This window comes from Hemicordylus capensis, chromosome 2, assembly GCF_027244095.1.
Source record: "Hemicordylus capensis ecotype Gifberg chromosome 2, rHemCap1.1.pri, whole genome shotgun sequence".
NCBI lineage: Eukaryota > Metazoa > Chordata > Lepidosauria > Squamata > Cordylidae > Hemicordylus > Hemicordylus capensis.
Window position 1 is genome coordinate 173,230,457 of NC_069658.1, and position 27,998 is coordinate 173,258,454.

The following is a 27,998-nucleotide window of genomic DNA, read 5'->3' on the forward strand; positions in this document are numbered from 1 at the left end:
CCGGAGGTGGCACTGGCAGGCAGCGGCGCTGCTGGCTGTGCGCGCCCAGGTCCCTGGCCTGGGGGAAGGGAGGACGGGAGGGAGCAGCCCGCCGCCGCCGCCACCACCACCACCAAAATGCGGGGGAAATGTCCCGAATGCGACAAACATTTCCTCCCGAAAATGCGGGGCGTCCCGCCCTTCCCGGGACTGTTGGCAATGGCAGCCTAACACCAGCGCCACCACCACACGCTGGAACTTTCCGCGGCTGAAGAGTGTCTCTCTGAACTGACGGCGGCGGCGGCAGCAGCAGCAGTCAGCCGCGCAAGAGGTCCTTGCTTCTCTTGCCTTGGTTAGCAAATGTGGGCGGGTGGAATTGGCATCTGCTGCCGGGAAGCGATCCATCCCATCCAGGCTGCAGGACGACGGACCCGAGTGGGGTGTGGGACGGAACCGGCCTCCACTTGGGACGGCAGCGGAAGTGGTTTTTCTTCTCCTAGGGGTAGCAAGAAGCCCGAAAGAGGCCTGGCCAGCGTAGCGGGTCTTATTCTAAATTGTCTTCAGCGAGGTGGATGGCCCCCACCCCACCCCACCCCGGCCGACCCTCCTCCTCCTCCATCCGACCGACTACAAGTCCCAGCAGCAACAGCTCTGGCTGGGCAGGCTGAGAGAGGCATCCGCGGAATTTGCTTCCCGGTGGAACTCGTCGCTCGCAGCTTCGTTGCTCTGACTGCGCCGTGGGACGGGGGGCTCGTGCATGGGGGGTGCTTAGGACGGAGTCGCTGGCTGAGCCATGGCCCAGCCCCTGCTTCGGAAAACGCTGTCTCGGCTGCGAGGCAAGGAGCGCCTCGGACGCAAGAAAGCTGCGCAGCGTAAAGAGCCAGGTACCCATGGGAGGTTGCCAGATTGGTTGTGGCGGGGAGGCACCCCCATCGTCCCTGGGCGCGGTGGAGGGGGGCCACCGCCGTCTTGGGGCCGGGCGGGCATCTCCGGCATTTCCTCCCCAGTTGCTCCCAAAATAGGTCAAGGGAAGCGGCGGGAAGGCACTGCGAGGATGGATGTGCACATTCCTCCTTTCTCTGTAGGGCTGGGCGGAGCCCAAGCCTGGCTCTGGCCAAGCACCCTCTGCTTGTGCCCTGAGTTCTCCCCCAAATGTAAGGCCTTTTTATTTATTTACTTACATATACATTTTATATCCTGCTCTTTCTCCAAGGAGCCCAGAGTGGTGTACTTAAGTTCCCCCTCACAACAACCCTGTGAAGTAGATTAGGCTGAAAGAGAAGTGACTGGCCCAGGGTCACCCAGCAAGTATCGCTTATGAATGGGGATTTGAACTCGGGTCTCCCCGGTCCTAGTCCAGCACTCTAACCACTACACCAAGCTGGCTCACCATATCTGCGTAGGCTCGACCCAGGCAGCATCACCTCTTCCTTGCGGAAGCTGCCATGACTTTTTGACTCTCACTGCCCGTTGAAGAGTAAGAAAAGTTGGCATGATAAGAACTTTCAGCCCGCTCCTCTTGTTTGCAAGAAGGCAAACTATTTGAGGTGGGCAGCATTGGGCTCATAGTGCCTGTAAGAAAACTACTTAAACAGTCTCTATGTCAGTTCCCTAGGGAGCAAGAGGCTGTTAGTTCAAATCCCACTCCATGTGTTTCCCAGACTACAACGGTAAAGGTATCAGTTCTGCGGTTGCCAGGAGTCGACACCGACTCAACGGCACAATCTTCCCTTCCCTTCATGTGCCAGATGCTAGCCTGTAGCCAGCCACCCATCATGTACCTCCATCATAGCATACAGGATCCAGGGTTCTGTAGTCACTGTCAAAAACTCTGAGAAGTGTGTTGGTGTCAAAATGTCAAAAGCAGAATCAGTCCCATCTGTGACATGCATAAATTGTCTGAGCTCAAGAGGTTACAGTTAGGTTTTCCTTTCATCAGTCTGATTGTTAGAATGGCATGAGAGAGACTCTTTATCCAATATATTTTTCAGGGTTTGTTCCTTGTTAACACCATTCACATGCAGCACAAGAGTGAGGGACCTGTAGTCATCTTGTCAAATGACTTTAATTTGGGTCAGCCTGCTTCTGTCCAGAAGAGGCTCAATTGCGTGCCTGTGGGCAAGTTGCTTCCTCTTTAAATGGGATTAACAATAATTCTGACTCACAGGATTGGGAAGGAAAAGGTGCCATGTAATTTAAAAGTGCTAGTCTGCAAACAACTGAAGTAGGAATTCTGGAGCCTTTCTTTTGAATAGGTGGCATGGGCCACTCCTGTTCTACAGTTATGCATTGGAAATTTTGTTCAGCAGCAACATAAGTGGTGGGTAACAGCCCTGAGAGAAAGAAGGGGAAATCTTCAAATGATCAGTGAAATCCCAAATGCTCCCAAGATGCTCCCTAGGTAATTGTAATGTATGGATCATTCCCAAGATCCTTCAAACAACATCTGCATCCAAGAGGTGGCTGGAGTGGTTGTGCTGCTCTTTCCCTGCCCCCCTCTTCCTCCCCAGCTGTCTGCTTTCTTATTTGCACCTACATTCTTGGGCTCTGCCCTGATCAGTAAGGCTCTTCAAGCACTGAATTACTCAGAGACCTACAAAAGGAGTTTTGTGTCTTGGCCGGGGAGGGGACTGTGCAGTAAACAACAGGAAATCCAACTTGGCATCAGGTCTGAGCAGCTGGGAGCTTGGGAGGGATTTCTGGTCTCAGCTGCATTGCAGGCCTCAGCTGTACATCTTCAGGCCAAGCCTGGATATGGCAGGCCGGGTGGGGCCCCTTCTCCAGAACCCCCTTGCCTATCTTGCCTCCTTGCCTGTCCCCCCCCCCCCGGCCCACATGTTCTCTCTTTTTTCATCTGTATGTGGAATGAGTTTTGTTCTGGGTGGCACTGGCAGTATGAAGGCATTGTGTGCACACATGCATTCAGAGTGGGACCTTCCTGATTCAACCTGAGCGGGATCTAAAATTAACTGAATGGACATCAAAAAATGTGTGAGTGTGCGAGCCTTAGAGGGAACATTGCGGGCCCCCCCCCGCCCGCCGTGTCAGTCTTCACTAAAAGCGTCGGCTCGGAGCATGTACAGGTGAAACTCAGAAAATTAGAATATCGTGCAAAAGTCCATTAATTTCAGTAATGCAAATTAAAAGGTGAAACTGATATATGAGACAGACGCATTACATGCAAAGCGAGATAAGTCAAGCCTTAATTTGTTATAATTGTGATGATCATGGCGTACAGCTCATGAAAACCCCAAATCCACAATCCCAGAAAATTAGAATATTACATGGAACCAAGAAGACAAGGATTGAAGAATAGAACAATATCGGACCTCTGAAAAGTATAAGCATGCATATGTATTCAGTACTTGGTTTGGGCCCCTTTTGCAGCAATTACTGCCTCAGTGCGGCGTGGCATGGATGCTATCAGCCTGTGGCACTGATGAGGTATTAAGGAAGACCAGGATGCTTCATTAGCGGCCTTCAGCTCTTCTGCATTGTTTGGTCTCATGTCTCTCATCCTTCTCTTGGCAATGCCCCATAGATTCTCTATAGGGTCAGGTCAGGCGAGTTTGCTAGCCAATCAAGCACAGTACACTGAATACTTTTCAGAGGTCCGATATTGTTCTATTCTTCAATCCTTGTCTTCTTGGTTCCATGTAATATTCTAATTTTCTGGGATTGTGGATTTGGGGTTTTCATGAGCTGTACGCCATGATCATCACAATTATAACAAATTAAGGCTTGACTTATCTCGCTTTGCATGTAATGCGTCTGTCTCATATATCAGTTTCACCTTTTAATTTGCATTACTGAAATTAATGGACTTTTGCACGATATTCTAATTTTCCGAGTTTCACCTGTATACTGCAGTCTTAAGAGATCTGTAAGACTTGGTTCCACAAAGCTCAACTCTAAATTTATTTCAATAGGGGTGTGCATGAATCAAGATCTGCAATTAGATTCAAGGCAAAACTGAATCGCAGACCCCCAAGTTTATTTGTTAAATCACTCGACAAATCACTCCCAGTTCGCCGCAAACTGATTTGGGCACCATTTTGAGGCCCATTTTCCTTGAAAAAGAGGCCTCAAAATGGCATTTCTTTCTAGGGAGAGCTGGTCTACCAGTTGGGATCAGCAGGTATACCAGCTCTCCAAGGTAGGCTGATGCACTAAGTTAAGAACATAAGAACAGCCCTGCTAGATCAGGCCCAAGGCCTATCTAGTCCAGCATCCTGATTTACACAGTGGCCCACCAGATGCCGCTAGAAGCCACAGGCAGGAGTTGAGGGCGTGCCCTCCCTCCTGCTGTTACTCCCTGCTGTTACTCCTGCTACTCAGAGGCATCCTGCCTTTGAGGCTGGAGGTGGCCTATAGCCCTCTGACTAGTAGCCGATGAGAGACCTCTCCTCCATGAAATTATCCAAACCCCTCTTAAAGCCATCCAGGTTGTTGGCTGGCTGATAAGCTCAGAGTGGTGGGTTTGTCTACCCGCCGATCTCAATTTCTGGGGACCAGCTGTCCTCGGAAAACCAGCCCTCTGCTTGGACTTAGCATGTCAGCCCACCTTGGAAAGCTGGTCTACCTGCTGATCCCAATTGGTAGACCAGCTCTCCACAGAAAGAAGAGCCATTTTGAGGCCCTTTCCCCCAGCAAAACGGTCCTCAAAATGCTGCCTGAATTGATTCAGGTTGAATCATGGGTGATTCTGTTCTACCCCAAATCTGGCCCTTTGTTTTCAGGGCAATTCAGTTTGGAATAGAATCATCGAATCACCCCCAATTTGACCTGAATTGATTTCATGGGTGAATCTATTTGCTCATCTATAATTTTCAATGCTGGGAAAAATGTGAAGTGATACTAAAAGAGTGCTTCTGAGCAGAGTGGGATTGTGGAGGGTGTTTAGCTCAATTATTTATTTATTTGATTTATATACCACCCTTCCAGAATTGTTCAGGGCAGTTTACAATTACAAACAGAGCAATTTCCAGGCCTGAAGCTTTGGTTGGAAAATGCTCGTGACAATAAAGCTGCCTTAGTGATTCCTTGAAAGGGGAATATGGCACCTAAGTCATGGAGTGGGACCTTTCAATCTTGCCAAGCAACTCGAGGACAGGCCCAGGGATGCAGGTTTCAGGGATGCTCGTCCAAGTCCAGATGCTCACACAGCAGGCAGGCAGCTCACAGGCATGATGCTGGCTCCATTTATCTCTTCAGCTATGAACTTTGCAGTCAGATCCAGCCATATGCCATCACTGGACCCTCTCTGTCTCCCTTGCTCTTTGCTGTCATTGCAAAACCCAAGCCTTGTGTTTTGTTCTGGCAGAAGGAACAAGAGGCTGTTGGCCCTTGTTCACTTGGGCTGGCTGGTCACTTCCGCTCTCCCTCTTCAGCATGAGCCTCATGCTTCACAAACTGGAGGCAGAGAGGTAATGCTCCAATGTGGGCATCTCTCATTCAAGCACCGCTTGGTGAGGTGGAAATAAGCCAGGATATGCCAGCAAGAATGGGATTTCTCTTCTCACCAGTGTGCTTGAGTGTTTGTCTCTCCTTCTTGGCAATGCAGAAAACTTGGCTGGCTCCTAGGTTGTGTGTCCCTGAATATCAGAACAGGAACTCTTTCCTCCTTTGTATCTCGGCACACATAGTAACATAGTTAAAAGTAGGTGCAGATGGGTTCTGGATCTGAAAAGGTTGAGGGGTATTGATCCAGGGCATCAGTTTTGCCATGTTCACCTCACAGCACAAACAAACAGGAGGCTTTTGTGTGCTAGCCACGCTTGCCTCGCAAGGCCAGTTTGGAATGCTCCTCTCACACTTAGCCTTTCGGCCATTTCCCCTGTCCTTAGCCTGATTGGAAGAGAAATGCTGGCTGCATTCCAGGCAAAAGGTCATTCTGGCAAGGTGTTTTCCTAAAAAATGCTTTCCAGGTTCATTTGCAAAGAACTACAATAAGCCAGAGGAAATTCCTCTCTCTGGTTAGATTAGAGCATAGGCAGAGAGAACCCACGTCCCTCAAGAGTTAAAAAGACCCAATTAGAGTTTAAAAGAAACAAAAAGAAAACGAATGCAAGTTGTCCTCTTCTTCACTTTGATAAGCTCAAGGTTATGCAAACCTTTCTACCTTGTTTCTTACCTCCTGTTATCGAAATTAAGCAAGTATATGCCAGTATGTCTGATATGCCCTTCTGTTCAGGTTATTGCCCAGAGGTTATTGTCCCTTCTGCCCTCCTCTCCAGCATCAGCCCAAAGCTTCACAAACTGGAGGCAGAGAAACTTGCATGAAACGTCCTTTGTCTAAAGGAGCATACAGGGGAGCCACTCGACCTAACCTAATCAATAACCAATACTCACACTATCAGAAGCAGGATCTTCTGAAATCATCAGGAAATTCCTGACAAAGACCATCTACTTGTCTCCTCTAGCCTTCACTCAATGCCACAGGGTATGTTTTTGCCTATAAAGGGATATTTTGTTTATGGTATGTTATTGCCCATATCCCTTAGATAGTATGTGTGATGATCAGTATGTGTGATTGACCATACTCCAGCTTTTGCTGGAGTTTTTGCCCTCTGCAGCTTTTGCCATGTGGCCATCTTGCAAGCCTGCACCCTCCCTGGGGTGCCCTTGCATTTACATCTCACCATCAGACTCTGCACCCCACACCATCTGGGTGCATCCAACGAGCTCACTTTATGCTTGAGCTACCCAGAGAGAAGGATTCCCACAGCTAGATCCAGGTAGCTATGACAAGCGCTCTCTTCTTTCACCTTCAAGCTTCTATCCCCCTTTCCAGTTCTGTAACTTGGCAAATATGCTGCAAGATTAACCACTCACCTTTTCATTTCCTGTACCCTCATTATCCCTCAGTAAAACAATGCTTTACTTTCAAAGTCCTGCCTGCATTCTCTTTATTCCTTTTCCAGGGTGTCAGTGCCATGGCCACAATCCCGCAGGACTTTGTGTATTTTCTTGCTGCTCCTGGGTCTCTGCACAGATCCATTTGACACTGTGCACAGAGCCATTTGACGCTGATTTTCCCCACTTTAAGCAAAGCATAGACATGGGCTGTGGCATGTGAACACGTGACCAGCAGACCTTGGTAGGGATGTGCACTGGACCCATAAAGGGCCTCCGAACTGGTTTGAAAGACCAGCGATTTGGCCAGTTTGAAGGTGGGGGGTATAACTTTAAGAACTGGGGAGGGTGCTCTCCCCCCCACCCCCCGTGTTTTCCCCGCTGGCACTATTCTCAAAAATAGCTCAGCCAGGGCAGAAGTATACTTCCTTGCGCCCTGGTACATCGTGGACCGGACGTGGCCGCTGCACGTATGCATGGCATGCGCATGTGCAGCGGCCACTTCTGGTCCACAATGTACCAGGGCGGTGAGGAGGTATGTTGCTGCCCCGGTGGGACCGTTTAGGAGAACAGGGCCGGGGGGGAACACGGTGGTTGTGGGGGTAAGAGCACCTTCCCCAGTCCTTAAAGTTACGCCCCCACTTCAAACCAGCAGTAGTCGGTTCCGTGAACATCCCTAGACCTTGGTAACATGAGTCACTGCTGGTTCAAACAGCAGACAGGGTCCAGCATGGGCTTGTGCAGTGCATGCAGTAGGGATGTCATGAGATGGGAAAGGAAGGGGGAAAGTGTGCCTTTTCTGGCAGTGTGCTAAACTAGGGACATGGGAAGCATCTGATTGCGGAGTCTCTGTGCACTGCTAAAGTGGGAATTCCTAGCTGGGCAGAGGCCAAGTAATTGGCACATGTGGAAGACAGCATGTTCAAACCCTGAATTTCCCGAACAGGATCCTGAAAGAGTTGCCTCTGCCAAACATTGAAGGAAGGAGCAGTTTCATAACCTTCCGTTCCTTCATTCCTTCAGTGTCCTCTTCTCTCGAGCATTCCAGCTAGGCACACACACAAAGGTTCAGCACAATGTGTTGGTTTCTGTTTTCCACAGATCATTGTTTGGAGCCATTGGATGCTTTGGAGTCCTCTATAGAATCCGAAATGGGGGGGCCTCTCCCGCTGGATGATGGAAGCAGGAAAGGTGCTGCCATCACGGTGTCCAGGAAGCAGAACTGGGCCAAACTCACCTGGGGTGGCCAGGAGGATTCTCACAAGAAGAAGCTGTGCCAAAGCTCCTTGGGTTCTCCACGGGAGCCTGCTGACCTGTCTGAAATGGTATCCTCAGAAGCTCTTCCCCACATTGGCTTGGTGGCAGCTGGGCCCAAGGAGGCTGCCAAATCACTAATCAGCTGCACGGAGATTTGCACTTCCAGCATCAGCACCAAATACAGTGGCCAGGGGGCCTATCTGCAGAGCCTGGAGAGGAGCAGCCGCCACTGGGTGCTCTCTTCAGGGAAGGCCCAGGGGGCAGAGGAGCTGGCTGCCAGCTCCAGCACTGAGCCGAAGGACTCTGACATGCTCTGCAGCAGTGAAGGAGAGATCTGGTACAACCCTATCCCGGAGGATGAAGACCTGCAGCCCCGCCATGCAAAGAGCAAGGAATTCCAGAGCAAGAAGGGGAAGCCCAGGGAGACTGAAGGTGCCCATGAGGGCGCTCCCCTTGGCAGCTTGCAGCAGGCAGGTGGCAATGGGCTATGGATTTCACTGAGCCAAGCGAGGCCAGCTAAGCATGTTGGGGAGCTGAACAGCCATCAGCACCAGGCCTGTGGTGAGGGTTAATTCTTCTCAAATGGTCCCCATGTCCTTTGTGGCAATGTTGTCCTCCCCCCCCCCCATAGCAGGGCCTCCCAGCAGTCCCTTTCCCATGCTCCCTCACTGGCATGACACCCTGCTCCCTGCTCCCCGTGGCTCCAACTCCAGTGCTTTGGCCCGCTCAGCAGTCTTTCACAGTGGCATGGGAGCCGCTCCTCCATGGTGAAATCTGCACAGGGTTTCAGGAATGTGCGTGAATAAAATGGCTGCCTGGGCAGGGCCAATTGCACAGGTGTATCTTGCTCAGGAGAGTGGGCTGTGATGGAAGGAGAAAGATCCACGTGATTGACCCCACTCACAATAGTGCCTTGTTCATGGAAATGCCAACCTGGGACTCCTCAGCTATCGTTGGAGAGTCTCAGGTTAGCCACTCCTGCCATATGGGATCACAGGAATGTGTAAATGTGGTAAATGTATTCAAGGTTGTGAAGTAAAACTCCTTTTGAGCAGAACCCCTTCCCCCAATTTGCACTGGAGCTTTTCTGGCTATTCTTTCTCTTGACAACTCTGCCACCTTACAGTGCACGTTGTGCTGTAGTTTAAGTCAACCTCCCTGCTTCTTTGGCATGTTTTACTTTGTATGCTGTTTTTATTTTATTTTGTTTTAGGTGAATCCTTACTGAAAAGCAACATACGTTTATAGTAGTAGTAGTAGTGATGATGATAGTCAGTGAAAAGGAAATGATCAAGTGCTATTAAAGGTGTGAATGTTCAGTGTGTGCTCAGCTTAATACTCCCTCCTTGCCATGCCAATACGTCTTAGAAACATCCATATCCAGTTCTTGGTAATTTCCACTCTGGGAAAAGTTACTGGGGCATGAGCTACTGGAAATGGATTTTGCATGGTCTCTGTGAAAGAAACAGGAATCAGAGAAGAAGACAACCCTTGTCTTTTCAGTTGGCTGTTTTGCTGAAATGTCCCAATGAATCATGCTCATAGAGCATAATCGAGGTGTCAGTTCTGGAAGACGCAGCAACTATGCCCTTGGGACTCATTCTGGGCTGCTTGGGATGCCATTTCCCTTAAGCATGTGCTGCACTCCTCACCGTAGCACAAGGAGTAGTCATTGATGTCGGAAAACCTGCCTCTTTCACAGAAAACAAATGTCCTCTGTCTGATCCTTTTCTCGGTTGTAGAGCTCCCAGCTCACTTAGCTAGTCTTAATACCAGTTTGGCTTTGGGCCCCAAGTTTTGAGTTTTGGTAATGTTTGTGTCAGCATTAGTGGTCAAGTGATCTTTTATGTGCGATACGATATCTGGCTTCCACAAAGTGGGCAGGCCCAGCCCAAGCCCCAGCGGTGCCTGAGACCTTGTTGTGAGCCACTGCCCCTCCCCACCCCCCAACAAGGCATGGAAGTGCACTACGCACCAGTTTCCTCACCTTCACCTGCAGTGCACAGAGCACACCAGTTTCCCATCTCTCCACCTGTGGCTGCCCTCCTCAGTCCCTCCACCTTCACCTGCAGTGCCTATCTATTTCCCTTCCTGTCTGACAATCCCTTCCCATCTCTCTTTACCTGGTGCAGTGGCCCTTGCTGCCACTGCCGCTGCCACCTCTCTTCCTCCTCCCACTCATCTGTCTTGCTCCTGGCCATTTGAAAAGGCAGAGGGTGGGACACGGAGCAGAAGCAAGTCTCCGGAAGACCCCACACTCCATGCTGTATCTTTCCCCTGTCTTGCAGGAAGTGTGGGACGAGTGGCTCGAGGAAGAGCCATGTGATGGTGGTAGGGGTGCTGCCGCCGCCACTGCTGGTGGTTCGGAGCAGATGCCTGCCCCCTAATGGTGTGGCGTGAGGCAGGTGGCAGGTGACAGACCAGAGGAATGGCTAATCCACTTCCTCCTCTTTTACAGCTTCTGCCTGAGGTGACTGCCTCACCTTGCCTCATTAGTGGGCCAGCCATGACAATGGGAGGCTACCACAGTATTGCCAGTAGAAGATCTATACCTGGATCATATTATAGTTTCATTCTTTTCTTGGAACAAGGGGTCCCCTCTTGACCTGTCTGTGGGAGCCCCTCAGCCTGTGGGACCTCCTTGTCTTCTGCCTTTCCTCTTTACCCCTGGGTAAGCAGCAGTTGGTTTGACCTGTCTTATGCAGTTTCTTTCCCCAGGAATGGTTCCAGTTGCAAGCATGGATCCCGAGGAAATGGCGGGGAGCACTGTACTGATGGCTCAGAGCCCCAGTGTCCACAAGAAGGGCTCCTCCCTCTGCAAGTCGAAGTCTCTAGGCCCAGTGCGGAGCCTCTCCATGAAGATGAAGAAACTGCCAGAGCTGAGGCGAAAGCTTAGTCTGCGCAGCTCCCGTCCCCGAGGGCAGGAGCCAGAAAGCAGCTCTTCCCCCAAGGAGTCGGGCAACGTCATCAGCCGTTACCACCTTGACAGCAGTGTGAATTCTCAGCAACACTTGATTCGTGGCAAGGCTGCCAGCAAAGCTGCCAGCAAAGGGGGTTACTTGAGTGACGGGGACTCCCTGGAGCTCCTGGCCAAGGCTGACGCATGTCTGCAGCTTGAAGGTGGCTCCTTCCAGCCTTACAGTTTTGCTGAACAGCCCAGCTGTCTGCAGCATCTCTCCGGCCTGATCAGCATCCACCTACTGGGTGTGCAAGACTTTAAGCCCTCCAAAGCCGAAGCAAAGGAGATCTTCTGTGTCCTCCAGGTAGACTCAGTCAACAAGGCCCACACAGCCCTCCTGCCTTGCCAAGCACCCTTCCTCAGTCTCAATCATTCCTTCCAGCTTGAGCTGGAGAATGCCCAGCTCCTCAAAGTTGTGGTCTTCTTGTGTGACCCTGTTGTGGGCAGGAACCGTGTCTGCTGCCATGGCACCATCATCTTGCCCCACATTTTTCAAGGTAAGTGGGGGGTGGGGGGCACAAGAGGAAAAAGGCAACCTGGAATTCAGGCACAGGCAAACAAGTAGGATTCTAGGGAGAAATAAACTGTGGAAGGGCAAATATGATCTCTGGGCTCTGCAGGTCACCTGTGCATTGATTTCTTCAGAACTGTAGGATCCTTACCATAAAACAATTACTGTGTCAGTGGAGGTGGGATGCCAGGAGCAATGTGGTACCCCTTCCAACGTGCCACACTTATAGATTTTAGAGGTAATCATAGAGGCTGTTCTCACAAACAGGCAAGCTTGGGCTTGGCTGCCCTGAGATCTGCCGGGATGCATGCAGATCCCGGAGGTGCTGCAGGGCTAAACCCAGTGCTCCATCCTGGCCCTTAGCCGAGGTTAAGAGCGCAAACCTGGCTCCGAAGATTGTGTGTCAGATGGGTGCCTAGAGTTCCTGTCTCCTAGGGGAATCCCTCAGTGCACTGTGGGATTCACAAAGGCTGGGACAATGAGACAATGACCAGCACTGCCAGGAGCAGCGTGGAGAGTCGTGTGCACTGCTCCCAGCAGCACTGGTTGTGTGGGCACACGTCATGCGTGCTGCAGGGGCTTGGCGCGGTCGTGTGGGGGAAGGTAGGTTGAACCCTGCCTTCCCCCTCACCCACCCAACCACGTGTGAATAGCCCCATAATGTATCTTGGAGCCCACTCCTGCATTTTGCCTCAGCAGAGCTGTAGATGGTGCCAAGGTCACACTGAAGACCTTCCCTTTGTTGGCCCACTTCTTCCAATGTTGTGCTTTTATTTTATTTACTTTTTATTCAACATGTTTGTGTACTGCCCAAAATGCAAGTCTTTTGCTAAAGTTGTTGTGTTAGTTTCTGATCTTTGGATCAATATTTTTTAAATGCCTTTGGAATGCATCTTTTGCTACTTATTTTAGAGTCTGATCTTATATAGTGCTTTGTAAAATCCTACATTTCCCCAATTCTTTGGGGAATCCTACATTTCCCCAATTCTTTGGGGGATGGGGCAACCCAAGTTCCTCACACACTGATCCTGTAGATCATATTAAGTTGTAGCAGCCACCAAGCAAGATCTTGGTGGCTGAAGTCTGGCTTGGGGGAGCAGGGGCTGGATTCCCTGCTCCCTTTCCAGTTACGGCCAATACAAAGCTACAGTTTCCATGAGCTAAAAAGGGCTTTCAAAAATGGGAGTGGGGTTTTCTCATCCCTAGTATGAGAGGATGAATGGCCCTGGTCACAGGGGTCCAAGAGTGGGCCAAAAGCAACAGACATGGAAGTGGTGAAGCACCAGATTCTGTAGGAGGGGAGGAAGTAGGAATGGAGCCAAATCTGGGCACAGGCCTGGTCTCCTGCCCACTGTGCTGAACCACCTTGTCAGGGCTGGAGCTGCTGTGATGGTGTAAAGGGAAAGGGCTGGAGTTCAGACATATGGCTGTCCTCTCAGCCTCCTCAGCCTTCTGTGTTCCTCCTCCCAGGTTGCAGGACCCAGCAGCTGGCTATGCAGCTGGAGCCTCGGGGACTCCTTTACATCAAGCTCACCCTGGTGGATCAGTGGGGCCCAGCCAACACCCAGGAGCCACAAGTCTTTGGAGTCAAGCTCAGCCAGCTGGTGGAGAGGGAGGGTGCCATCGTCAAGGTGCCACTGCTGATCCAGAAGTGTGTGGACCAAATTGAAAAACGAGGACTGAAGGTGAGTGCTCTCTTCCCACCTGCCTTCTGCATAACCTCTTCTCAAAAGGTAGAGTCTGGCCTGCTGAGGCTATTGGGGACAACCTTGGGCCGCAACATTTAGTCTGACTTGCTTTCCCTCTCTTAGGTGCATGACCCTGCTGGGGCAGGAAAGGCTTGACTTTTCCCAAAGGCAGACCACTCAGGCAACAGTGGCTACTCCAACAATGTCCTCTGCCCCACTTTGCCTGGTGAGGGTGGAGGCTGCCTGTTTGTGCAAGTGATGATGATTGGCTCCATTCTGCTTGTAGGTTGAAGGCCTGTACCGCTTGTGTGGTTCAGCAGCAATGAAGAAGGAGTTGCGTGATGCCTTTGAAAGAGACAGTGCTGCTGTGGTGCTCTCTGAAGACCTCTACCCAGACATCAATGTCATTACAGGTCAGTGCCCCACAGCCCCAGCTGCGCCCCTCTTCCCCAGTCCCAACAGACAGCCGGCTCCTTGTATGCTCCGGGAAAACAGCTCTCCTGGCTGGCAGATTCCTCATCATCTTAACCTTTTTGCACCTATGGACCCTCCAGATTCTTAAGTATTGCCCCTGGGCCCCCACCTGTTTATTTAATACTAGTAAAAGAGCTTCCTTTTTAAAGAGCGTTTAAGAGCATTCCTCCTGCACCACAGAATGACTGTGCACTCTCCCTTCATTCCTTGCAAGCTGATGAGTAGAAGAGGCGCTGTGTTCTGAGGACCTAATAGTGTTGCCATATTTTTCGTGTGTTTCTATTTCTTAAGCAGTTTCTGTGGAAATCCAACATGGATTGAAACTCAGAGAACTGGAAAAAACACACACCATACTTTGTTCTTAATTCTGTGAAAGTCAGGACATTCTGTCTCTAAAACTGCCAGAATTTGCTGGATGTTATTTCCCGTGTGTTTCAAATTGGAGAGTTTTGTTGCATTGTCTGGGAAATTAAGAACTTTTAATGGGATTTTAGATTTTTCTGGTAGTCTGGGTGACGTCTGGAACCTACCTGTGAAAATGGCATGTTTCTGTCTTTCATTATTAGATATATTATAATTTCTAGTAAAATTAGAGGGGGAAAGAAGTAGTCGGGATAATTATTTTTCAATAACTTTTTTTTTTTGGCTCACAGGAAACAAATTAAATTCAGAGCAGCAAAGCTTTTCCGTGGACCATTTGGACCCATCCCACGTTAAAGGCCTAGGGACTTAATAACAAGAGTGCAGGTGTGATCCTCCCCGCCCCGCTGGCTCCATGCTGCTGATGCAGCTACCTAGCTCAGCCCCTGCAAGCAGAGGAGGAGGACAAAGACAGATACCCCTGTTAACCAATCGAAAAGGCACCTTTTAAAATAGTGCATCTCTTTTATTTAATAGGAGGAGAGCAACTGGCCCTGTCCAGCATAGCATCCTTCCAGTGGTGGTTGCTGGTGTCTACCTTAGGTTTCTCTTTATATTTTGAGCCCTTTTGAGATAGGGATACACACATACGCACACTACGTAAACCACTTCGAGAACTTTTGTTCAAAAGTGGTATGTAGTAGTAGTAATACTAGAAGAAGAGGAAGATGATGACACATTGGCAGTTCCTGTGAAATGTGTTCCATATTTGGGATTCCTGCAGGCAGAAGGAAAAAGGGTGCCAGGCTCCTCTGCTTTCTTCCAGGAAGGTTCAGTGCAATTTCAAGGACTGAGCTGCCCATGTTGGGTAGTGTGAGCAAGTGATGGGTGGCTTTGAGCAGCCATGAGGTGTGAAATGGGTGCTGCGCAACCATCTGATAGTGCTCTGGAGGGTTTGCACACTCCTCACTCTAGCTCTGCCATTGCTGTTGCCGCAGTCCAAAGGAGCAGAGCAAAGCATGGGAAATGAGTTCCTGATACCCTTTCAGGCTGGCTGGCTGGCTGGCTCTTTATCTCTCACTCGTGGGATGAGCACCAAGCCTAGATGCTCCCTTTTCCATCTCTGTTGGTAAAGGGAGTGAGGGGAAGTGTTTTTAGACCACGTTATGCTTATGAAGGCCAATGGGAATGTTTTGAGCTATACTCAGGTTCTCTTTTGAATCAGGCCGACCTTGCTGGATGGCTGTTCTGTGAAACCTTGCTCCCCACGTTAGTCTCCGTTTAGGAATTCCTCTCTCTGCCTCAGCATAAATCTCCACTAAAAACTGAGGAACTAACGTGGGAGGCGAGGAGTGATGGTTTAGAAGGACTGAGGTATTGCTTCTCCTTAGGCATCTTGAAGGACTACTTGCGTGAGCTACCCACACCCCTCATCACCAACCTGCTCTACCAGGTGGTGTTGGAAGCCATGTCCAAGCGAGTAGCAGAGCAGGAGACTGAGAAGGCAACAGCTCTTCTGGACTGCCTGCCAGAGGCTGAGAAGGTGAGAGTCCAAGGTGGGACAGGGACAGCAGGTCTCTTGCTCCCATTTCCATCTTTCTGATGTTTGTAGATTCCTGTCTCTGTGTTCTCTGCTGGGGGACAAAGATACAGTGTGGCATTTGTGTGCCTCTATTGGGGGTACCATCTGGCATCTATATAATTAATTCTCTTAGCTGGCATGCGTGGCCAGGATTTGGCAGCGGAACTCTCGCGACATGCTGTGAGAGTTCCAGAGAGAGGCCTGGCTGAGGGAGGAGGAGAGGGGAAGAAAGTGGCGGCGGCAGGCAGGTGGAGGGGGAGGGAGAGAAAAGCGGCAGGCAGTCGGAGGGGAGAAAAGTGGCGGGCAGGCGGAGGGGGGGAGAGAAAAGTGGCGGGGACGGGGGGGAGAGAAGCGGCAGACAAGAGGAGGAGGGGAGAGAAAAGCAGCGGTGGCAGGCAGATGGGAGGGAGAGAAAAACTGTGGTGGCGGTTGGGTGGTGGGGCCCTTCTTGGCCGCCTGGCGAGGCTCTGTGTGGGGGGAAGAATGGGAGGGGAGAGGGCTAGAGAGCGCAGGGCAGGAGGGAAGGGGAAGAGAGGAGAGAGGAAGGGGAAAACAGCCGGCCCCAAAGCGCCGCACAGATGCTCTGTGCGGGGTGGGCTAGTAAAATGAATTTCTCACCAAACATCTGGATTTCCCACTGGATCATGTTTCCCTTCTAATCAAGACTGGGCATTTCCAATTCCCCGGCTGACAGAAGGCCTTTCTTGTGAATATATGTTAAGATCTTGAGTTGCAACAAGCAGATGCCTGTTTTCTAGGCCACCCTCATAATGCTGCTGGACCATCTCAGTCGAGTTGCTTCTTTCCACATCTTCAATCGCATGAATGCCCAGAACCTCGCGGTGTGCTTTGGGCCTGTGTTGCTCAGCCAGAGCACAGAGGAGTCAAGGGTCCCCAGCCCCAAGCAGCAGCATCGCCCCATTGCCAGCACCATGGACTTCAAGCACCACATTGAAGTGTTGCATTATCTGCTACAGGTTTGGCCAGGTGAGCAAAATGGGGGTAGGGAGGCAAGTGGGTGAGAGCTGGGCAGTGTGCCAAAGGGTTGGGCTACCTGGGGGTAGATGTATAGGGTTTCAAGTGCAGCAAGACATTCTATTCCCTTACTGGATAGAGAATTCCCCTTCGCTGAGGCTGCTGGGTACTTGCCAACCATGTGGTGGTTCTCAACACCTTGTTTGGAATGATCTGAGAGCAGGGTGTGTCTTACTGTGCAAGACTGGGCTAGCCAGGGTCCAGCATGTGTATCAGGACTAAGTGGTTTCCCACCCCCACCCCCTCAGAACTTGTGCATTTTTTTCATATTACCTCTTGACTGTTGAACCCAAAGGTGTTACTGCCTTTACTCTGAGCTGGTCTTTAAGGCAGAGGTTCCCACATTTGGCTTCCTAGATGACAATGTCAGTCATCCCTGTCCACAATGGCCAGATGCCCAACAAAACAAAGTATATGCAAGCTATTTGCTTTGCCTTAGCATAGTTCATAGTTGGAAGCAAAGGTTCTTAAAATGTATGCATTGTGCTTTTTGTCTGTCCTGAACCTCAGGTTCAAGTATTTTGAGAGGGAGAGAAGTTCCTGTCTGTCCATGCTTTCATAAATCTCTATCCTGTTCTCCCGCCCCACCACATTTTCTTCCAGATTAAAAAGCCTCTAATGCTTTGACCTTTATTTATTTAGTGGATTTCTACCCTGACCTTCAGCATTATTGTTACCAAGGCAGCTGAAATTATTTTAAGAATGCTTAAAATCCATCAAATGAACCATCAAATGTCAGCAACACAGCAGCAAAAAAATAAGCATAATGTGGTGGTAGCCAGATTAACCAAGGTTTGTAAAGTCCTGGGAAAATGAAAATCAATGAGAGTGGGTGCTAGGCAAGCCTTTCTGCGGAGGGTGATACATAAATAAATAAAATACTTGGGGGTAATTTTTCAACACAATGCTGGGAAATCAGCACATATAAGTATGGTCACAGAGTCGGCAAAACGCAGCACAGCAGCAATCTTAAGATTTTTTAGAACTCAGGGTGCAGGCTTCATACCAGCTGCCTTAAAGCTCTATACTGCAAAGGTCATTCCGCAATTATTGTATGGTATACAACTAGGTCCATACTCAAGGTTTGACACTTTGGAAAGAAGCCAATCAGGGTTCTTGAGGAACTTATTTGGCACTCCAAAATGTACAGCAAATGTGACTTTAAAGACAGAGGCTGGCTTTATAAAAATTGAATCTCGGGCCTGGCTTCTGATTATTTATTTCTGGTTGAAAATACATCTGCGACCAGTTGGTTTAATTCCTGAGTTTCTCTCAGTTAGTCCCCAGTCACTATGGTGTGCTACAGTAAGTACGAAACTCACCTCTCTAGGCTTAGACCCAGCTCAACTGCTGGAACTGGGTCTAGCGAATGCGAAAAGAATAGTGAGACAACGTTTTGTTGATATTGAGATCCAAGAAAACTGGGCTGCGCTTCCAGAGTTTTATAGAGTTATAAGAACTAATATGGATCTTTCCCCCGCAAAATATCTGTCGACAATTACTTTTTCTAAGTTTCGATGGATATTCACGAGAGTAAGGGTTAATTCCTTTCCATCTGCACTTCTAGCTGGGAGGTTTCAGGGTGTGCCTTTAGAAGAACGACACTGTAGTTGTGGGTCAGGAGATACAGAAACTGTTGCACATATCCTTCTCCACTGTAATCTCCATTTATATCCCAGGGAACGCCTTATTGTTCCTTTAATATGTAAACTGGTAGATCAATCCAATGATAACCTTGTAAAACATCTGCTTTCAGATAAAGATGCTTCAATTTCTATTTCTGTAGCTAAGTTTAGTTATATTGTTTTTAAAAGGTATAATGGGATATCATCCCAATTTTAAATTGTGTGTGTGTGTGTGTGTGTGTGTGTATACACACACACACACATTTTAATGCTTACTAGTTTTTATTCTCCGTTCGGTCAATGACTGTAAATAAAATTACAATACAATACAATACAAAAGGTTGGTTTGTATCTGAGAAGTGGCTCTCCCCATTTGGCTCATTGCCTTACTTCAGATAGCAGGGACACCCAGAGAAGAGCCTCCAAAGAAGGCCTTAGTGCAGGCCTGCTTAACTTAGGCCCCCCAGCTGTTTTTGGACTACAACTCCCATAATTCCCAGCCACAGTGGCCAATAGCCAGAGATTATGGGAGTTGTAGGCCAACATCTGCAGGAGGGCCGAAGTTGAGCAGGCCTGCCTTAGTGCATGGGTAGGTAGATGTGACAGAAGATTAACTTGTTGTAGGGACCCAGGTCACAAACCATATAGGGCTTTAAAGGTGAGCACCAGCACTTTGGCTGCTGGTCCATTTTTGAGTCCAGTTTTGTGAAGTTCAAAGGGAAAGTATTCAAACCTCTTTTATTTTAATTTTTCCTTTCTGTATCTTTTCCCTCTTCAGTTAACTTTTTTAAAGGAGAGTTCAAAGTATTATAAGATACTTGCTACGACAAAGATTTATATAATAGCATTTATGATGCTATTTTAGTTTTAATCTCTTTTGTTATAATCCCTAACGTGGAATTTTGCCTTTTTCACTGCCATTGCATATTGAATTGATATTGTCATTGAGCAGTCCACCTCAGCCCTAAGATTTCTTTCTTGGATATGCACCACCAGTTCAGGTCCCCTTAGTGTCCATATGAAGTTGGGATTTATTTATTTATTGCCCCAGTGTGCATAACTCTACCCTTTACTTACATTGAACTTCATTGACATTTTGTTATCCATTCATCTCATTTGGAGAGATGCTTTTAGAATTCTACCTTTCCCTAGACTGCTAAGTTTTCTTAGGAGCTTTTGGTGAGCTTTTTCAAACAACATTTTGAAAGTCTAAATGTTTAATAACTACCAGAAGACTACTATCTGCATATCTGTTGACACACATTCTAAAAGAATGGTGAAGCCAGACTGAAGAAGTCTTAGTGATTCTTGCTCAACAAGGCTTCTTCTTCTATATGTTCAACAATTCTAGCCTTTCCACCAATATCCTTGGGACAGAAATTAATATAGGTCTATAATGTCCTGGACCTTTAATCTGACACAGGCCTCAGCCCTGTAACTAGCACTCAGAGGGTCAGCTCAGAATATACGAAGTAATAATTAGGAGAGGAGAGCTGGTCTTGTGGTAGCAAGCATGACTTGTCTCCATAGCTAAGCAGGGTCTGCCCTGGTTGCATATGAATGGGAGACTTGATGTGTGAGCACTGCAAGATATTCCCCTCAGGGGATGGAGCCGCTCTGGGAAGAGCAGAAGGTTTCAAGTTGCCTCCCTGGCATCTCCAAGAAAGTGCTGAGAGAGGCTCCTGCCTGCAACCTTGGAGAAGCCGCTGCCAGTCTGTGAAGACAATACTGAGCAAGATAGACCAATGGTCTGACTCAGTATATGGCAGTTTCCTATGTTCCTAATAATGAAAAGGAACATGTCATTAAACACATATTGAGGATATGACTCACCACAGTCTCATCCGTTCAGGTGATCTGAGATGCAGTCCTGCTACTGTTTTTATTATGCATTGACCAAAGTTCAGCACTGAAATGCTGGCAGGTCAGACTGTGTGTCTGTGTTTGTGTCTCTGTGTGTAGTTAGTGTATTTCTATACCACCTCAAATTGTAAACCTCTGGGTGGTTTACAAGAAATAAAATATAATACAAGAAAAACAGCATGATAAAACATCAGTTAAACCATTTAAACTCTGACCTGCCAGCACTAGAATGCTGGAGGGTCAGACAGTATGATTTCAAGACAAGCTTAGACCTCCAGGCTGATCTGCAAGACCTCAAGAGAGGTCCAAGGGAGCCAATTGTCTCCTTGGGAGAACAGCAGCCCCCATTGAATGAAAACAGACTGCTGAACTTACTTTCGTTTCTCCCTAGCCCCACACAGGATGTCAGAAGAGGAGGAGTGCTCCCAGCTCAGCAGGCAAGCACGCTACCATCACCACCCTCCCCTGGATCTGCCACTGCTGCAAACTACAGTTGTGGCCCGGAGCCGCCCACGGGGGCTGGAAAGCCCTCCTAGTAATCGCTATGCTGGGGACTGGAGTGTATGTGGGCACCAGTTCTTGCCAGGGCCCAGGCCAGATGGGGACACAGACTATGATGAGGTGGCTAAGAGTGAGAGTGACAACGAGGAGGAGAATGGAGAGGTGACTCTGAGCGAGGGATTACCAGAGCACCACGACCAGGCTGTCTTCATGGGTGACTTTGCCTTGGTTGAGGACCCTGAGGCTCCCTTCAGCCCAAGGCTCAATCTGAAGGACTTTGATGCCCTCATCTTGGACCTGGAGCGAGAACTCACCAAACAGATTAATGTCTGCCTGTGAGCCATTCTCTCAGGACACTGTGGCTAACGCTGAGAACATTCAGCCGGGCCTTTTCTGGCAGTCACGCCAGGCACAAGCCAAGATCAGGCAGCTGATCTGACCTTCTTAGTATTATTTTTGCTCACAGTGCTTGAGCCAAGTGGGTGGTTTTCCTTCCCACCCACCCACCCCGCCTCCTTCTTCAGAGACTTTTCCTTTTTCCAATGATGAAGAGCTGGAATATACTCTTAATTGAGCTGCTGAGGTCTTGAACTCTGAATTTTCCACACAGACTGGGGTCAGGAAAGAGCCAGTTCCCATCCAGTGCCTTGTTTCTAAATGTTGATGCCTCCAAGGAAAAGAGGAATGGGTCAGATTTGTTTTCTTTGCTTGAACATGTAGTAATTATGTAGTACATTTCCTACGTGCTCCAACCCTTCACTAACCCTTGAAAAAGCAGGGCAGTACTATTATTTCTCATATAATGGGAGATATATAATGGTGGGGGGAAATTGTGGCTTGCTAGAATACTCAGTGAGCTCTTGACTAAGCCGAGGGGCTTCCCAACTCACATTCTTTAACATAACTCACGATGTTATGCTGCTGTTTGACTTTGGCTTCTAAAATGGTTTAGAGGATCCTTTTCCCTTGGACTGCCTGTGTTGGGGGAGCAGTTGTGTTTTCACCTTCTTCCTGTCTGAAAAGTAGTATGGAAGTCCATATCTCGGAAACATCAAAACCTTGGCAACCTTTGAGCAAGACAGGGAAGCCAATGCCTGATTGATTAAGGCCTTGGAGACTTGAGGGCAAGAGGGAATACTTCTTTGTTTAGGAGTCTGACAATTCTAGCAGTCCTGTGGGAGTAAAGATATTTGGCATATCTTCACTCTTGACTTCTATCAATCAATCAATCAATCATCTTTCAAAGGCCAACACAGGATATAATGCAGATACAGTAAAATAAAAGATTGTGTGACAATAAAAACACATCACATTACATTAAAATTATTATGAACCAAATCATCATGAAATAATTACAACTAAATTATGAAAAATTTTAATACTATAATTAGACTGTACAATTATGATTTATAAAATACAACTCTAAAAATTGTGGGAAGACTAATAAAATAGAGATAAAGCAAGGGTAAATATGTAGGTATTCAACTATCTATAAAAGTAAAGACATTGAAAAAGTATAAAATATTTAGCCTATAAGGTGAAATAGTTAAAATGTGAAGTAAAACAACTAAAGTAGAGCGATCAAGTAAAATAGCAGTTAAAAATCTACTATGTGGGTTATGGGCTGGCAGTCAGGGTCTGGTGGATCTTGCAGGCTGCCATGCAGAACTTGGCAGCGTTGTACGTGAATGTCCGATTTTCATCTGAGAGCAACGTCTTTGTGTAGTCTTGACAAGGGCGACCAGGGTATCTGAGAGGTAAAGGGAGTATGAGCTTGTCTCAGTTCTCTTTATAAAAGGGGCAAGAGAAGAGTACATGTTCAATGGTTTCCACCTCCCAGAGTCACAGGGGCAAAGCCTTTCTGTGAGTCAGATCTTCCTGTATTTGCCTTCCAGAACAGCAGAAAGAATGGCATGACAACGGGCAAGGTGAACACCCTTCTGTGGCTTGGTATTTCCAACTGTGTCAAATAGGCAGAGGGGGAGACAGTGAATCAGAGACTATCTGAGGCCAGGAAGCCAGGTGCCCTACTTAGATCCGCCTGGCATTCCGTGTCCAGGATCCTCTGTTTGATGGCCGGTTTTGCCTTGTCACAGCCCATAGCAAGCAGGAGGGATGGAGAGAAGCCTAGTAACACCACATTTTCATAGACTGCCCATTTCCAAGAGGATTGGAAATTGTCCTGCAGGGTTAGCGGGGCCAGGCTCCGTGGGCAAAGGGCTAGTTTGAGCCAGTGGTTGAGAACAGTCATCCAAACTTTGGCCTCCACTTTTATCATACCAGTTTCCAAATGTAGAGTGGCATTGGAGACACAGCCAGGCACTTGTAAAGCCGCTCTTAGGAATTTAGATTGGACAATTCCCGTGTGGCAAGATTGGAGGGGGATCCTGGGTGGACGCCATATAGTAATTGTGCCAAAGGCATGGCCTCATATAGTTTGAGCTCTGCAGGTATGTAAAGGCCACCTCTAGTCTGAAGGAACCTCAGTGCCTTCTGTGCCATGCTCCTCTGTGCCGCTAGGGCAATGTGGTCACAGTGAGCCTTTCTTGAGCCAGAGGCATGGAGGACCACCCCCAGGTATGTAAAACAGGCGACCTGCTCAATTCTGTGTCCATCAATATACCAATATCGAGTCTTAGGTCTTCTGGCGAAGGCTATGACCTTAGTTTTTTCATAGTTTATTTCAAGTTGTTCACTCTTGCAGTACTGTGACAATGTCACCAGCGCCCTTCTGAGGCCTATAGGGGTCTTCAAAAGGATTGCAGCAGCATCTGCATAGAGTGGGGTTCTTCCAGACAACTTGGGAGGGTGGAAGTCAGGGTTGTTGAAACGGCTCACCATGGCATTGATGTAAAAGTAGAACAGAAGCAGGGCCAGGATACAGCCCTGTTTGACTCCCTTCTGGGTTGATACAGGGTTCATAAGGTGTCCCTGGGGGCTACATCTCACCCTGAGTATTGTGTCTGTGTGGAGGGCACAGATCAGATAAAGCAGATGTTGATCGATTGTGGTGGCTTCAAGCTTTTCCCATAGCTTAACTTGGGAGATAGAGTCAAAATGCAGTCTTGAGGTCCATGAAGGCCTCAAGGCCTTCATAGGGAGGTAGAGTTGTTAGAAGAATACTTTTCAATGAGATGTTGGAGCACCAGACACTGGTCAATTGTAGATCAAGTAGAAGCCTACTTGTTCATCTGCCAGCAACTCTTCTTGCTCCAACCAATCCTTGAGTTTCCCTTGTATGTGTCTGGCATACAGCTTGCTGATAGTGTTGAGAGGCTAGTGGTCCTCTAATTGACAGGGTCATCTTTGTCCCTTTTTGAATATGGGGATGATGATGGCCAGCCCCCAGTCCCTGGGAATGCAGCCCTGGGAGTCAATATGGGTAAATAATGAGGCCAGGACTGGGGCCCACCACTCCAGGTTACTTTTTATAAGATCCATAGGGATGAGGTCTTCCTCTGGGGCCTTTCCCACTTTAGACTGTGAAACAAGGGACTCAACCTCCAATGCAGTGACCAGTGGGCAGGTCTTTTATGTCCTCTAGAGCACGGATTCTCAACATTGGGTACCCAGATGTTATTGGACTTCAACTCCCATAATCCCCAACCTAAGGGTACTGGGCCTGGGGATTATGGGAGTTGAAGTCCAATAACATCTGGGGACCCAGCGTTGAGAATCCCTGCTCTAGAAGGGTATCTGAATTTGCCTTCATATAGTGTCTGGAAGTGCAATTCCCAGCTTGCTGGGATGTGGGAGTCTCCCCAGGCCAAGCCATTGTAGTTGGCCGTGATGTGCCAGAACGTGGACGAGTCCTTAGCTTTGGCTGCCTGGATAAGTCATGACCAAGTGGCTCTTGTGGCCTCTCTCATCTTGGTTGTCAGTAGATGTATTCAGTTCTGTTGTCAGTATTGTTTCTTGAGGTGTGAAAGATGTGAGGGGCCCTCTGTGGCATCTGCTCCAGTGCTAACTCTGTAGGCGAGGTAGGTAGATGTAAGGGCTTTCCTGGTGCCCAGGTGGCTTTGGAGTGTAGTCAACTTCCCTTATTAAATGTTTTTGGAGCTCATGTACTAAATCCTCGTATGTATCCAGATGGACAAGAGACAGATCCATTGATGTGAGGGTTCTCTGGTAGGTCAGGAAGGGTGCCACTGCAAGCCATTCCTATATTGCTTGACCAAGCTGCGGTGTCCATTTGGCACGGCATCTCCCCTGGCCCTCTGGTAAAATATTGGGAGTGTACCGAATCTCCAGGCGTACCTGTTGGACCAAGGAGCAGGAAGTGGTCGCTTTCTATGTGAGGCAAGACTTTAAAATTCGCAACAAAAGGGAGCAGGTCTCTTGTCCTCTAGTGGTGCATTGCTTGCAGGAGGCACTCTTGCTGGGGCCGCATCATCTGCTGGGGCACAAGCTCAAATCTTTCTGTGGTCTCATTGCAGCTTGAAGTCCTGGGCAGTGATTTTAACATCTCCTTTTGCTAAACTGCTGCCCCTCCCTCAGTGTGAGACTTGCTGACTATTGTACTTGCTGCTGATAGAAGGAAAGGAAAAACATGACCTCTCTAAAGGGCCATCGTATGTTTCAATATGCAAATGAAATGCTGGTTACCTGGCTTTTAGTCTGAATTTAAGAACGCAGAAGGAGTGTGAGGGGCAAGTACATCTCCCTCCCAATTACTCTGTATTACGGGGCCATATCCACCTCCCCATACTAGAATCCACTTCATCGTACTAGAAGGTGTTGTTGTTGGTGATGTTGTTTTACCCTTCCCTATCCCGTCCCACCAAAAGCCATGGCAAGGCAAGCCTAATCACTCTTTGCCAGAAGAAGGTGAATTGTAATACCCTTGCAGCAAGGCAAGTATGGGGAGTGGATATGCTGGAAATGTTGCTGTCCGTTTCTTATGCAGTTAATTCAGTGAAGGTGGTGTCTATAGCAACTGACACCCAGCTCAGTGTTACATGCCTGTAATGCTAAACTGCAGGGCTGCTGTGCCCTTCCAAGGCAGCATTGGGGTTGTGCAAACCCGGCAGTTGCAAAAACTCCTTGCACAAACCCATTGTTCCAATTGCAAACACCCGTAAGTAGGTCTTGAGCACTCCAGAGGAAGGCTACATTGCACAGTGTAACATGGGGTCATTCCCGCCGCCTTATTGGATAGCAAGGCTCCAACATGCAGGCTGTCTCTCTCACCCAGGAAAAATGACAACCACAATTTGTGTCTGGGCATTTAACATTTAACTTTTACTATGAATTATTGCAAACATGATGGATTCTTTGGTATGTAGTAGATTTGTTGATAGGTGTTGAATATGTAATGGATTCCTTGATATGTATGCTATATCAAGGAATATAGGGAAGCAGAAAGAAAGGGGACTAAAAGACAGAAAAGATTTCCAAGGACAATGAACAGGCAGGGTGTGAGAGAGAAACAAACCAACATAAAGGGTGGAGGAAGAGAACTGACCACCAGTTTTGCTATGGACTACTAGAGGATGGGGGAATAGGGAAAATGGGAAGGAAAATGATCCCCTTTGAGCAGTGAAGGCCTCATGGAAGGCAGTGGACACCTTGGGAACCAAAGACAGCATGTTTTGGGACAAGCTTTCCCTGGCTGAGCAGCTGGGGGCCAGCCACACACTGCCCACTTCGGTGCCTGCCAGTCAGCCCGGGTGAGACTTCATGGAAGTCTGCTGACTTCCATGAGGCCCTCCCTACTTCAAGGCTGTCATCATGAGTCAAGACAACACTGGTTGCTTGCCAGAGGGCTCACCCATGCTGACCAGCAGGCACATGAAGCGGGAGAGCACAGTGTGGATGTGGCTGGCCCTCAGCTGTTCAGCCAGGGAGAAGCTGTTTCCAAACAAACAAGGGGTCCCTGCTTCCCAATGTGTCCACTGCCTTCCATGAGGCCCTCCCTGCTCAAAGGGGGGGGGTTCATCTTGAGTCAAGACAACAGTGGTTGCTTGCCAGAGGGGTCACCCAAGCTGATTGGTGGGCAGAGTGTGGCTGGTCCCTACTGCTAAGCTAGGGAGAGCTTGTCCCCGAACATGGGGTCCTTTTATTTATTTGATTGATTGATTTATATACCACCCTTCCAAAAATGGCTCAGGGCGGTTTACAACAAAATAAAAACAAAACAATTATAATCAAAACTTAATCAATTAAACAATTAAAATCATTTAAACATTAAAACCATTAATGTTAACATAATTTAAAACCAACATTAACAATTTTAAAACCATAGATCTAATTAAAAGCCTGGGTGAATAAATGTGTCTTTTAAAAAGTTGCTAGAGATGGGGAGGCTCTTATTTCAACAGGGAGTGCATTCCAAAGTCCAGGGGCAGCAATGGAGGCGGCCCATTCCCAAGTAGCCACCAAATGAGTTGGTGGCAGCTGCAGGCAAAGCTCTCTAGATCTTCTCGATGATCTTAACAGGCGGTGGGACTCATGGTGAAGAAGCCGTTCTCTTTTCTTCCCAATATGTCCACTGACTTCCATTAGGCCCTCCTTGCTCAAAGGCCGTCATCTCGATGTTTATATTTCACCTTGTCCCCTACACGCCAAGTCATGGTTGGTTTCTGTCCACAACTGGGGCATTTGAGTTGTGCACCTCAGCCCATTGTAATTCATACCACAAAGCCTCACCTTCTCACTGCAAGGCTGCACCCCACCTTCAAAGCCTTCTGTAGGAGGAATCTCATCTCTGCTCTTGTCCTCAGCTTATCCTCCCACGGAGCAGTTGCCCTCTCTTTCCCTGGGCCAGCTCGGAGAAAATGTACCGTCCAGCTTCATTAGCCCTTGGGCCAAAGGGCACTCTGCTATTCCAACGGTCCTATGTGGAGGGTGGCCCTGACGTGTCCCATGTGACTATTGATTGCTCTCCTAAAGGAGGGCTGCTTATTCTACAGTGGGAGGGGACACAAGTGCTGAACCCCACTTCCACCACAACCCGGCCAGTGGAAGGTGGGAGGGAAGTCAGTGGGGATGACCTTTGCAGATGCCGGGAGGCTGCTGTTGGGAGTCAAGCACTTGAGCTGAGGGAACCTAGCCTGTTAACCTAGCCTGACAGTGGCACACACACACACACACTCCACTCACAACGGTCCTTGGTCATTTTGGCAGGGAGTGATGGGACTTGTAGTCTGACATCTGGGGACCCATGCCATGGCTGAGAACCCCTGCCATAAGTTACTCACCCAAGAGCTCCTGTCTTATCTGAAGATCTGCTTCCAACCAGCTTTGTTGCGTGATATGAAGTTCCATTGTTTTGAGAGTGGCTACAATTATTATTTTTGCCTTGACTGTA

General features: G+C 48.5%; 1 protein-coding gene across 2 annotated transcripts; it reads left to right on the forward strand.

Moving 5' to 3' along the window:
- SYDE1 (synapse defective Rho GTPase homolog 1) lies at positions 1-27,998 on the forward strand. 2 transcript variants are annotated; one of them, XM_053299166.1, is made up of 9 exons: positions 800-863; positions 6,555-6,716; positions 7,936-8,652; positions 10,810-11,547; positions 13,032-13,246; positions 13,536-13,662; positions 15,475-15,626; positions 16,424-16,652; positions 20,580-27,998. In XM_053299166.1, exons 3-9 carry the CDS (start codon positions 7,986-7,988, stop codon positions 21,026-21,028), a joined length of 2,577 nt encoding a protein of 858 aa, XP_053155141.1. In that variant the 5' UTR covers positions 800-863; positions 6,555-6,716; positions 7,936-7,985; the 3' UTR covers positions 21,029-27,998. The 2 variants fall into 2 exon arrangements, with proteins under 2 accessions (XP_053155140.1, XP_053155141.1); XM_053299165.1 differs by lacking the exon at positions 6,555-6,716 and having other exon boundaries at positions 1-863.

Coding starts and splice junctions, on each gene's coding strand:
- SYDE1 (XM_053299165.1), top strand. CDS start 773: ATGGCCCAGCCCCTGCTTCGGAAAACGCTGTCTCGGCTGCGAGGCAAG. Junction 11,548..13,031: donor CTTGCCCCACATTTTTCAAG/GTAAGTGGGGGG, acceptor TCCTCCTCCCAG/GTTGCAGGACCCAGCAGCTG. Junction 16,653..20,579: donor TCTGCTACAGGTTTGGCCAG/GTGAGCAAAATG, acceptor GTTTCTCCCTAG/CCCCACACAGGATGTCAGAA.